The sequence below is a fragment of the Rhinatrema bivittatum genome, chromosome 6, assembly GCF_901001135.1.
Source record: "Rhinatrema bivittatum chromosome 6, aRhiBiv1.1, whole genome shotgun sequence".
Lineage (NCBI taxonomy): Eukaryota > Metazoa > Chordata > Amphibia > Gymnophiona > Rhinatrematidae > Rhinatrema > Rhinatrema bivittatum.
In genome coordinates this window covers 135,827,435-135,840,460 of record NC_042620.1, presented here as the reverse complement: position 1 = coordinate 135,840,460, position 13,026 = coordinate 135,827,435, and the positions used below count along the sequence as shown (strand labels likewise).

Sequence of the window (13,026 nt, the reverse complement as noted above, 5' to 3'; positions counted from 1 at the left end):
CACCGCTTTTGATGGAAGCAGCACTGAAAGCATAATCTATGATTGGTTTATGCTTTCAGCACTAGAAGTATAAGTGCTGTAAGTTACAGTAATATCAGAGATGTTTTGGGGGATGGGGGGCATATGGCCTGATAGGGCCATTTAATAATTAGGTTGGGGAAAGGAGAGATTTGTCCACAGACCCTTTTCTTTTTTCTTTTTTTTTTTTTAATTCTGATTAAGTAGCTAGTTATCAGGCCACACAAGGCAGGATAATTTTAGACCTGCTCTGATGTAGGTCTAAAGTTATCTGGCTAACTTAGCAGGATAGCACTGAAAATCAGCTAAGTTAGCCAGAAATACATATTAACCAATAAACAACAATAGAGACACTGATAAGGGTCCACATATGAAAAAGCAGTCACACACACACACACACACTCTAATATAAAAGAAAATATAAAAATGGGACACCATTATCCAAAACATCTCAAAACAATCCCAATAAAACTAGAAATCATCTGGTAATTCAATGTTGTTTGTGAAGCTTTGTAAATTTATACTAAGTTTATCTGTGGATTTGTTATAGCAAAGCACTTGAAGAATTGGTGGACATTGACTATTATAATTTTTTACTCTTTATTTGGATTTTGATGGACACTTTTTTTGATTTGTAGATTTTCTTTTTATTGTTTTGGGATTGTTTTGAGATATTTTTGGGTGGTTGTGTCCCAGGTTTATGTTGTCTTTGAGATGTAAGTGTGAGAGTGTGTATGTGTGTGTGTGTGTGTGTACTGTATGTTTTTTCATCTGTGGGCCCTAATCTATGTCTATTTTATTGTTTGGGGTTTTTTTGTGTTTATTGGTTAATGTAAATTAGTGGTGGCCAGAGATTATGTATTATATGCAATATTTGGTGATGTCAATTCAAGTTTCATAATTTTTGTTATGTTATCATTATTTAATATATTTGATTATGGTATACTTATTTTAAAATAATTGGGTACAGATTTTGTTGTTTATATATATATATATATATACTTGTTTATCTGTTTATGTTTGTATTAGTAGCTGTATAGTTTAAACCATTGATTAATTTATAAAGTGCTAAACTTAGACAAATGGACTGCATATGGACCTCTCAAAAACTGAAGTGGCCATGTGGTGTTCAAAAGAAGCAAAAGCACTTGGGGTAACTAGGAAACTATGACATAATTGAAGTGAGAGGTATCTCTAAAACATGAGAAGAACTAATTGAGACAAAAGACATGTCCTTTATTGGCTGATTTGTTAGGGACCATTCAGGCCAGTGGACAGAATAGACACAAAGTATAGTGTAACTAAACTTATGAAACAATGGAAGGAGAAGTCCAGCTTTTAAAACTCTTGCACCAACAGATTATTTTAGTTTTTATTATATCTGCCTTTCTAAGACTGGATTTCTTCTGTAGGTGAGTCGGTTAATGATCTGATTTTCTCGTGTAACAGGGCTGGTTTGCTGGGAGAAATCTGGCAGTATCTCAGGTTACAACCAAATACTTCCTTTGGATTGATGATGACTTTTTATTCAATGAAAAAACTAAAATTGAGAAGCTGGTTGATGTGTTGGAAAAGACAAACTTGGATGTGGTAAGAGCTAAGAATACTCCTGGGACAAGGCAGTGATATATTTAGAAAATACAACTGAATAAGCAGGATTTAAAAAAAAACAAACCCTGAAGGACTTACTCTTTAGGGAAAAAATGCACTCACCGTGTACTCCTATTCAATTCTTCCCTCCCCTTCCCCAAAATATAATTTTATTTGAGAGTAGCAAGAGGCAGGAGTAAATGATAAGTGCATTTCTTCCCTGGTAAAGACACACCCCATCCCATCCCTATGGAGCCCTCTCCTCTTCTTCTCCCGCCTTTTTCTTCTTTTGACAGCCATAACTTTTACTCTCATCTCACTCTTTCTCCTTAACCACCCTCAGTCTCCCTCTTTTCCCCCCCAAGTTTCTTTTTGTTGCGGATCCTACGTGTGCTCGGCCCACGTCCAGGCCTGCTCACCTCACTAACTCCTCCATGGGTCCCAGGTCTTCCTCTCCTGCAGCAGCAGCGAGCACAGCCAGGCCTTGGTGTCCCACGGCAGCAGTCACCGAGCCTTCCACCTCAAGCCAGGCCTCACGGTTGGGCTCGGTGTCCTCTATAGAGTCAGCCCCACCCCTAGGCGCATGGACCTGGACCACCCGGTCCCTTAAAGGGCCAGGGGCGGATCCCAGCTCCGCGGCGCGTCTTGATTGAATGCTGTATAAAAGGAAGTGCCTGCCTACACTTCCCTGCCTTGGCAATTGGGTCGATAATGCCTGTGATTTCTAGTTTGCCTGCGTACCCAGTATTTGTTCCAGTCTCGTTCCAGCATCCTTCAGTTCCTGTGCTCTCCTGTTCCTTCGTCTCCCCAGGTAGTACCTCTCAGACTGTCTTCTCGGTACTGACCTCTGCCTGTTCTTGACTACGTTGATCACTGCCTGGATTTGATCTTTGCCTGTTTCCTCGACCACGTCTTCACGTTGCCTGGAACCAACCTCTGCCTGACCTCTGACCACATCTGATGGCTGCCTGGAACCTGATATCTGCTTTGCCTGACTACCCATGGACTGACCACTCAAACCTGACCCCTGCTTTGGCTGACTATTCATGGACTGACCACTGGTATTGACCTCTGCTTTGGCTGACTACGCTACCTTGACTCTCGCATTGATCCTTGCCATTCATTCCAAGTCTCTATTCTGGCCTTATCTGGCACCCCAGACTTCTAGCCTGTACATAGACTGTGTACCCTTGATCGTGATGGGCACACCTCTGAAATTTCTCTCAAGGAGATCCTGTGAGGCCCACCTAAGACCAGGCGGCCTGGGTAATCAAGGGCTCAACCTGAGGGAATCCCGGGTTGCTAGTGGTGAAGCTCCAGTTAAGCCTCTGTCTCCTCCTGTGCTTCGCCTCCTGGTGACAGGCACTCTCTGGGTCCGACCAGGGAGCCTACCAATCCTGCACTAGGCCAAGGGTCCACCTCCCAGCACAACACTTTTCTCTTCCTCCCCACTTTCTCTCTTCTTGCTCTCCTACCTATTCCACAGCCTTTTCTTTCCTAGATCCTGATTGGATCAAAAAATGCAGCCTCCTCTATTAGGGCCCCAATTGAGACTGGAGGCACTGCCCTCAAATAATGAAAAAAATCCATTGACCCAAGGAAAGCAAGAGCTCATTTTTCAAACCCTGCTAATGAGAGTCCAGATGCTTCACTAGAGGCTCAACTTTTTCACATGCAAGAATAAAAAGGATATTTATGAACCTGGGTAATGAGTATGCAGAGATGAATTGAAGGTATTTGTTTGTCTCTTAGGTTCAGATGTTCAAACCTATTATATGCATAAAACACAGTTGTATGTACAAGTTACACCTTCCATAAAGCAGGGTTAGTTTGGGTGTTTTCTAGGCCACTAATACAGGAATTTACAAAGTGATTTTATGTGCAAAAGCTTGCTATGAAAATTATGAGTAAAGTCTGCACATAAAAGGTAAGTGCAAAATTTACAGCAACATGCAGTTTTTAAATTGCCCTAGCATGTAGACAGATAGACTCAGGACCAGTGAGTTATGTTCCCCTGCCAGAAGATGGAGACAGAGCAAGCTGACATCAACGTATATATACTCCACAGTATATATACACATGCAGTGACCCCAGCCTCCCAGTATTCTCCATCTCCAGCAGATGGTGGACATGCATCTCCCTATGGGGATTGCCCTTCTTTTAGAAGGAGAATTCTAAATTGAGAAAAAAGGAATAGCCCCACTATCCTGCGGTGATACTTAAAGGTCACTCTCCCACTTGAGATAGTTGTGAGGTGATTTCCGTGATCCCTCAGAGGTGTGCCTTGGTCCTGTAGCTGGTTCCCAGCATGGACTTTGCTGCTTGTGCAGCTGAAAGGCAGAAGGTGTATAGGCCGAGTGTGGCAGTGATGGCTAAAGCCCTCTCGCCCACAGCCAGAGATCGTCTCTGAGCTCAGCTGGTAAGCACTGAGCTCAGATAAGTGTTAAAAAAAAAAAAAAGGAAAGGGTTTTACCCTTAGCGACAGAGACAGTCAGAGGGGTTTTCAGGACTTCCTCCGGTCTCCATGCTCAACACACCATTCCGATATCTGTTCCCACTCACATCAGAATTTTGGGACCTGGGCAGCTTTGTGGGTTGAGCAGCCCTGTTGGGATAGGCCCCGCTTTGGGCTTTGTTGGCGCTCCCCATGGTAGGCCATGGTGACGTTTTTTTTGTGTGCTCTTGTGCGTGCCTTACTGCCCTCTACAGTACGTCGGTATGCACAGTGCGTAGAGTCTTGATGCACATGTGGTGCATGTGCCTTGTCACGCTTGTTCCTTGGTGCCTGAATTTTGTGTGAATAAATTTTTCTGCGCGAGCTTATTGCATGCACTGTTACCATCGCTAATGGCGCCAGTAACCAAGAAGCCTATGTGCCTTGCTCTTTTCATTGCCTGTCATATTAGGGGTTCTCAGCCTGACCTGTCTTCCAACATGTGTCAGCGCTGTACATATCCTTAGGAAAAGTTGTCTTCCTCGGATTTTGCTAAGCCTGGATCCTCCCATTCTGATGATGGTCTGGTTACGGTTTTGACTTAAGGTGCACCAGATCTTGATACTTCCTTGACTGAGTCCTCCGCAGGAGATGGCAGTTCTGTTGGCACCCCTCCAGTACCTTCTGGGCTTGGCCTGGATCTGGTTGCTTTTTCTTGGGTGGGGTTTTTCCAGGATTTACAGGCCTTTGTTCAGGCTCAGGCTTAGGCTTCTACTTCTCCCACTCCTGTCAGGTCAGACGCTCAGCCAGTGGCCCCTCCCTCTTCCACTCCTACAGTTAAGCATCGAGGCATGTCTCGTTTCACCATGTTTCCCTGACAGGGATCCAGATGGCATGGATGATGGGTGAATCCTGGTTCCTTGGAAGATGGGGAAATTCCTCCTGGTGTTATGGTTTGTGGTGGTTGAGGGCTCTTGGTCCGAGCTGAGCGATGACACAGCTCTCGGGGAGAAGCCCCATGAGCCTCACCATCAGGAGGTGAGGTCTAGCCAGTGGTCAATCCGAGAGAAAGAGACTGAAGTCCCCAGTAGGTCTCTCTAGTGGTGGAGTGCTAGAATCGCTCCGGAGAGTGTGGTGCATGCTGAGAGGGACAGTGCCAGAGTGAGAGAGTGACTCACAGGGGCGAAGCCATGGGATAGTCTGAGCTGGGGAGGAAGCTGGGACCAAGTGGCACACAGAGAGGTTGGGACCTCGAAGCAGGAGACAAGACGTTGTCCCGATGAGCGGGAGGTTTAGAACAGTCTCTGGTCCATGGAGGCGCTATCCCGAGGAGCAGGATAGCGCATACAGTTCTGAGCTCAAGAGCTAGCAAGGCCCATAGCACAGGGTGCAGGGAAGTAAGCACTGCAGTGTAGCATGGGTGGTCCTCAGTGCAAAGTATACTGACAGAGAGAGTACCATTTAGAAGAATGACAATGGCCCGTGGAGCGGGATACACCGTAGCAGAGACTCACGGTAGCAGCCCGTGGGATGAGGCCACTGAGGGAAGAGCTCCCTGAAAAGAAGGAATGGTAGCAGAGTGGAGTACACTGGGCTGGGAGTAACAACAGCATAGCACGGTAATGGTCCGCAGAGTGGGGTACACCGTGGTGAAGAGTCACAGTGGATTCCAGGCGATGAAGATGGTTCCAATGTGCCGTGAGGAGCACGTGTAGAAGAAGGCAACAAGACACAGGACCCTCTAAGGAGCGGATAGTCAGGAGACAGAGAGGGCCCCCGAGGAGCAGGTACCCAATGTCTTGTGTCAGCTGCAAGTGGAACTGGATCAGCATCTGAATAGTAGCGGGGATTCAGCAAGGAGGGAACTCGTTGCCAAGTCGTTGAAAGTCTGGCCAGCCAGCTTGAGTCCAGGGGTAGTGATGTCATCCAGAGGGGATGCCCCCGATGTTCCCGCCATGACGTGCTTAAGACTGGCCCGGGGGGGGGCACTCTCGAGCAGCGACAAGATGGCCGCCTGATCTCTTAGCTCCATGAGACTTTCTCCTCAAATCAACAAAAAATATCAATCTGCGAATGTGAATCGTTAAGTTTTTCATTATCCTTTAATAAGAATGGCTGCTGCTAAGTCTGAGAAAACTGAAGCGGCATTTGCGGCTTCGGCCGGCACCAAATGAGCAAAGCAAGATCCTCAGACGCCTGACAAGGTCCCGCTTCCTAAATCAATGGCGTCGGCTGATTTAGTTCTGACAGAGCTTAAGCAGCTAAAAGAACTTATTCAACTTAATATAGATGCTACTGCCATGATTCGAAGTGACCTCCAATCGATGTCAACCCAGATGACTAATTTCCAAGCGAGATTAGATGACATGGAGAGTCAGACCTCCTCTTTGCTGGTTGCAACTGTGTCATTGCTGCGCCTAACTAAAGACATTGGGGAAACTTCAGCAGGATATGGAGGATCTCTCCAACAGGAACCAGAGGAACAATATACGAATTCTGGGCATCCCAGAGGGAACAGAAGGTATGAATGTTATCGACTTTGTCACCAAATTAATCCCTTCCAGACTCCAATTTACCTTCGATAAGCCCATTGAAATCGAATGGGCACAGAGTTCCCTCGAGACTTCCCCGGTCTCCAAAATAACCTCACCCGATAGTACTAAAAGTACTGTGATATCCTCAGGTTTTGGATATCCTGGCAACAGCGCGCAGTAAAGCTCCGATCCACTATCAGAGCAACACTATACTTTTTGTACCCGGCCTTGCTAAGTCTACAGAGAAGGAAAGTGTTTTAGCGCTAAGGCTTCGGATACAAGCTATAGGGGCCCAATATGGCATACTGTACCCGGCTCAACTGAAAATTACTTGCAATAATCAAACTAAGCTATTCTAACAGCCAAAAGAAGCGGAGGATTTTATTCTAACTTTGGAAGGAGCCACTGAAATGGTCACTTGATTAACCCATATCTTTTTTGTTTGCTCATTCTTATCCCTCCAAAGGTCAGAGCTTCTGACAGTTTTTCTGTTGATTCATATTATACACGGTTCACATGGAGAACAATGTGACTTTTCTATTTGTTTTTTTATTAGGTTGGCTGAGCACTTTGGCTCAGATATAGACCATTCATCTGTTTAACCAAGCTGTTTTTTTATTATATAATCCAACACTAAATAATGTCTGTCTCAAGGAGATGAGAGTCGGGAGCCTTTTGTCCGCCTTGAGGCTCTTTATTTTTTCCTCGACTAATCGTGTTATTCTATTTGGTCCTGGTGCAGTAGGGATTCCTACCTATTCTTACTAAATTTAAGTTGCTTTATAATATGTACACTTCTACTTTCCTTTCCTTCTCCCTCTTTGCTTTCTCTTTCTTTCTTGAGTCTCTTTCTGGTCTCTTCTTTTACCTTTCCTTGTGCTCATTATTGTGGTCTGTTTGCAAGGTTACTGATTTCTCTGGCAAATCTCATGGCTAACACTCCCTCTACACTCACATTAGTATCATTAAATGTTAATGGTTTCTCTCATCTCATCAAGCAAAGGAAAGTCCTGACCTATTTGCAGAATCTACATGCAGACATTGCTCTGCTCCAAGAGACTCACTTAATAGCCTATGAATCGCTGAGATTAAAACAACAATGGGTCGGCCAAGTTTTTTCAGTCCAGCGGTTCAGAAGAAGCGTGGCATGACTATCTTATTACATAAACGATTAGGGGCACAAATATTACACCAATCTGCCGACATAGATGGCCGATGGAATTTACTTCAAATTTCAATACATGATGAAAAGGTCATGGTTCTCAATCTATACGCCCCCAACCAAGACGATACAAATTTTTTTCACTCTACTTTTGCCCAGCTGTTATCAACCGACTCCTCTCAATGCATCATAGGTGGTGATTTCAACCAGCCACTAGATCCAATCTTGGACAAGAAATCATTGACTAAATCAACAATCTCCAATTCTACGATCACGCTGCGACATCTAATCAGCACGTTTGGTCTCTCAGATCCCTGGAGACTACTTATCCCACTGGCCTAGACTATACTTTCTACTCATTTCCGCACTCCTCCTATTCACATATTGATTACTTTTTGACTTCTAACAGTATGACTCCCAGATCCAAGTGGCAAAAATATGTCCAATTCTCATATCTGATCACGCAGCAATAATTCTTCAATGTAACATATAGAATAGAATGCCTGTGGATCCTCAATGGCGCTTCAACTCAGCTTTGCTGGTGGATCCGGCCTTTCTGGAATTCTTAAAACCTAAGATTTTGGAATGTTTTCAACTTAATAATACACAGATCATTACTTCCTCTACACTCTAGGCAGCTTTTAAAGCTACGATCAGAGGCAAAGTCCTTAGCTATTCTATTCAATTGAAAAAAAATCAGAAGGCGGAATTACACTCTTCACCAAACTGTTGCTGCCCTTGAAGCTTCTCATATCCGTTCTCCTACTACTTCATCCTTTCAAGCTTTAATCAAGGTGTGGTTTCAATACAACCAGCTGCTAAGTGAAATGATCCCTTTTTCATACTAAGTCCTTGTATTATGCAGAGAACAACAAGTGCGGACACTTGTTATCCTCTTTCCTCAAGAAAAAACAGGAAAAAAAAGGATTATTAAAATCTCCTCCTCTTCAGGCAAGATGCTACATACTGATACGGACATACTTCAAGCTTTGAGACTTTTATGCTTCTTTATATCAATCCAAAGCCTCACAATCGACAGATGCAATTTACCGTTTCTTGGCCACCCTTCCCAAAGGCACTGTTTTTGACTCTCAAAACCTCCAACTCAACGCTCCAATTACTACTCCTGAAATTTCAGCGGTGATCTCTTCTCTCTCCACAGGGAAAGCTCCCAGCCCCGATGGATACACCACAGACTTTTATCAAGCTTTTAAACAGGAACTTGTTTCACATCTTCAGGACTATTACTCTTCTCTTCTTTTACACCCTGAAGCTTCCTCGGTCTTTACTGAAGCATGTGTAGTAGTGATTCCTAAACCAGGCAGAGATGATACCAATATTGCAAATTATCATCCTATATCGTTGCTTAACACAGATTATAAGATTTTTGCAAAAATTTTAGCCAACCGATTATCCTGTATCATGCCATCTCTCATTCATTCAAACCAATCAGGATTTATTAAAAATAGGCTGATATCTAACAACTCCTGCCTTTTTTTGCATATACATCAGTATATGTTTTCAGCTAACTCTCTGCAGTAGCTATCGCACTGGATGCTGAGAAAGCCTTCGACCGCGTTGAATAGTCCATTTTATTTCATGTTTTACAGTGGCATGGCATTGGCTCCACCTTTCTCTCTTGGATAAAACATATTTACCTCTCTCCGTCCGTGTTTTTATATATTATATTTATATATTAATAATCTGTCGTCCCTGCCCTTTCCTCTGTTTAGAGGCACACGACAAGGCTGTCCTCTTTCCCCACTCCTTTTTAATCTGGCATTGGAACCACTACTATCGGCTATATGTAATAACCCTTCTATTTCTGGAATAACAGTTGGATCAGATACATTCAAATTGTCTGCATATGCTGATCATGTGCTTCTTTTTCTTTCCAACCCTGACTCTTCTCTTCCCAATCTTTTTAATCTCATCTCACTGTACTCTACCCTTTCTGGTTATAAAATCAATTGGCATAAGACAGAACTCCTCCCTCTCAATTATAGAGGTTCCATGATTGACACTTCTCATTTTCAGATACAAAAAGTTTCTAAAGGTCTCAAATATTTGGGGATACATTTTTACATGTGTCCAACAGATACTATCACACATGTGGAAGAATCAATTTTGCAACAGGTGAAGCACGCTACTCTTAAATGGTCTCTACTTCACCTTATTTGGTGGGATAGATTAGACACCATAAAAATGGTATTAGCCCCAAAGATTATGTACACACTGTCAATGCTCCCTATATTTTTTTTCCAAAGATTTGTATGCCCATGTGGATCGCCTCTTCACAGTGTTTCTTTGGAATGAGAAAACTCCTAGAATTGCGTTAAAGAAGTTAAAGGCTAGCAAACTAGATGGGGGAGTGAATTTCCCTGATTTTTACACATATCACCAGGCCTTCATATTACAACAGGGATACCACTACTTTGCCTTACGTGAGCTCCAAATAGATCCTCCCAGATGGCTATCCTTAGAACGCAATCCTCTTTCTCCATACCCTTTAGAAATATTTACAGGCATCTCCTTGCAATCCAAACATGCTACTTGTCCGATTTTGAGCTCCCTACATAGAGCTTTATTGGAACTAGAAATTTTATGACCACCCTCAACTTATACTTGGCGATCATCTAAATGGGCCCTTCTGTGGAGAAATTCCTTAATCCGTATTGGAAATCAGCCCCTGAATTGGTCAGTTTGGCAAACTAGGAATATTTGGACTGTGGCATCTGTTTTCCAACATAATACCTTTCACTCCTTTACCATACTATAGGAACAGTTTAACCTAACCCAAACACAATTTTATGCTTGGTTACAACTTCGCAACGCTTTACAGCCTTTAAAAGAGCATACCATTTTCCCTACCAAATCTCCGTACTTATTAGACCTATATTGGAATATGGTCCTAAGGGGTATCCCACATGTACAAACTTGTTAAACGTTTATCTCAGACAGCGCCTGATTTACAGGAATCGCTCTCTACAGAGGTTTGGAATCATGTATGGAATGTTTCCATCCGCATATCCCTTTCATCTAGTTTGACACAAACATCCTTTTTTTATCATGCATAGGGCAGTATGGACCCCATGGAAATTATATAGAGCTGGGCTAACTAAAACTCATGATTGTTGGACCTTCTCTGCACCTCAGGCTGCCCTACACCATATGTTATTTTTTTGTCCTTACGTACACACTTTTTGGCTCCAAATTTGGTTAACTGTGTCCAACATATTACACCTTACATGCCCATTCTCATATAGTATTATAATTCTCAAAGGTGCTCACCCACACCTCCCTATTACCACTCCTCAACATACACTCTTGGATTTTTTCCTTACAGTGGCACAATTTAATATTTTATCTAATTGGAAATGTGGGGATATGCTATTGGAACATCTATGGTGGAATTCTGTGAATTTGTATTACAAATATGAGAAGGCCATGGCGGTCAAGTTTAACAGGCTCAAGTTTGGAAACCACTAACTACCTACTTAGCTTCTCCATAATCAGCTTAACACCTGTTGCAGACTTATCTAACTCCGTAATATTATATAACAGCATTCCTCTCTCTCTCCCTTCCCTCTTCTCTTCCTTTCTCCTTTTTTTTCTCTCCCTCCCTCTCCTCTCGTTTCTCTATTGCTCTCTTTTTTACTTTACTTCTCTCTTTTTTTATTCCCCACACTTCTATTAACTCTGTATTCAGAGTTTCAATTTATCATGTTATTTAGTAGAGATTTTCCTTATAAGTATCTGGATAATATGTACTTATCTTTTTCCCTTTCACTCATTTTGGCTCTGACATTTCAATTATATTTTTTCTAGGTAAATGTATTACTTGTAAAGCTCTTGTCTACTTCTCCTTTTCAATTCAATAAAAAAAATTTAAACACAAAAAAAAGACTGGTCCAGGGGCAGGGGCGCGCGCCTAAGGAACTCCGAGGATAACATGGCGGTCGGCAGCATCCTCCCTGCCCTGGGAGGACCGGGAATAGAGGCAGGAGGGCCAGAGATAGCTGGCGGAGGCCGCGAGTTTTCCCAAAGGGGAGAGAACAGTGAGACATGAAGTGAGCAATAGCTGTCGCAGCCGTCTGCGACCAACAGGTGTAACAGTACCCCCCCCCCCCCCCTTAGGCCTTCTTGGATGAGAGGCATGGAATTGTTTGATTAGCTCTTTGTCCAGGATATTGACTGCAGTCTCCCAGCTGTTTTCTTTGGGACCATAGCCTTCCCAAGAAATGAAATACTCCTGCCGCGCTTCTGTATGTTTAAGACATCTTTGACCTGATAGGAAACATCATATTCTGATGTCAGCGGTTGGGGCTCGGGCGGTTTCTTAGAAAAGTCAGACAGTACGAGCGGTTTGAGTAGCAAGACATGGAAGGCATTATGAATTTTGAGAGATGTAGGGAGTCGCAGACTGTAACTCACCGGGCCGAGCCGACGGAGTATGGGGAATGGTCCAAAATATCTGGGGGCAAAGCACGCTGAAGGGAGCTTCAAGTGAATGAAATGCATGCTGAGCCACACTTTATCCCCAGGAGCGAACTGAGGTATTCATGATGATGGATATAGTAGAACGTCTTTGCCCTTTGTGCGGCTTGTTGCAGAAGTTGTTTGGTGTGATCCCAGAGATGGTGCAGCTCTTGTGTGGTTGCTTGTGCCGCCAGGGATGGCACCGACAGAGAATGTGGAAGGGGAGGCAACGGCTGGTGTCTGTAGACCACTTGAAATGGGGAAGACCCCCTGGATGCAGACTGGTGAGAATTAAGGGCAAACTCGGCCCATGGCAGTAGTTCAGACCAATCGTTCTGATGAGAATTTACATACGCCCGGAGGAACTGCTTTAGAGTCCGGCTGGTCCTTTCCGTCTGACAATTAGCCTGCAGGTGATAAGCCAACGTGAGGTCCAAGGTGATGTCAAATTTTCTACAATGGCTTCTCCAAAACCGGGCAGTGAACTGTACTCTTCCATCAGATAAGATGTGTCTTGGGAGTCCATGGAGTCAACAAATGTGGCGGATGAACAGCTTCGCCAACTCTGGGGCCGAGGGCAGACCAGGAAGTACCACAAAGTGGGCCATTTTAGAGAACCTGTACACTGTAACCCATATCGTGCTGTTACCATCCAAAGGAGGAAGATCCACGATGAAATCCATGGCTATGTGTGTCCACAGTTCGCTAGGTGAAGGCAGTGGCTGCATGAGACCTCAAGGAAGGCCAGCTGGAGGCTTATGACGTGCACAAGTGGGGCACGATGTGACATAAGCTTGTGTATCTTTTCT

At 43.8% G+C, this 13,026-nt stretch overlaps 1 protein-coding gene across 5 annotated transcripts in view; it reads left to right on the top strand.

The window, feature by feature from the left end:
- B4GALNT2 (beta-1,4-N-acetyl-galactosaminyltransferase 2) overlaps positions 1-13,026 on the top strand; it is a 412,142-nt gene that overhangs the window by 335,271 nt on the left and 63,845 nt on the right. For all 5 annotated transcript variants that reach the window (XM_029605962.1, XM_029605961.1, XM_029605960.1 and 2 more), the window contains exon 9: positions 1,468-1,608. In XM_029605962.1, the coding sequence (XP_029461822.1) occupies positions 1,468-1,608 (141 nt within the window). The remainder of the gene's footprint in view (positions 1-1,467; positions 1,609-13,026) is intronic.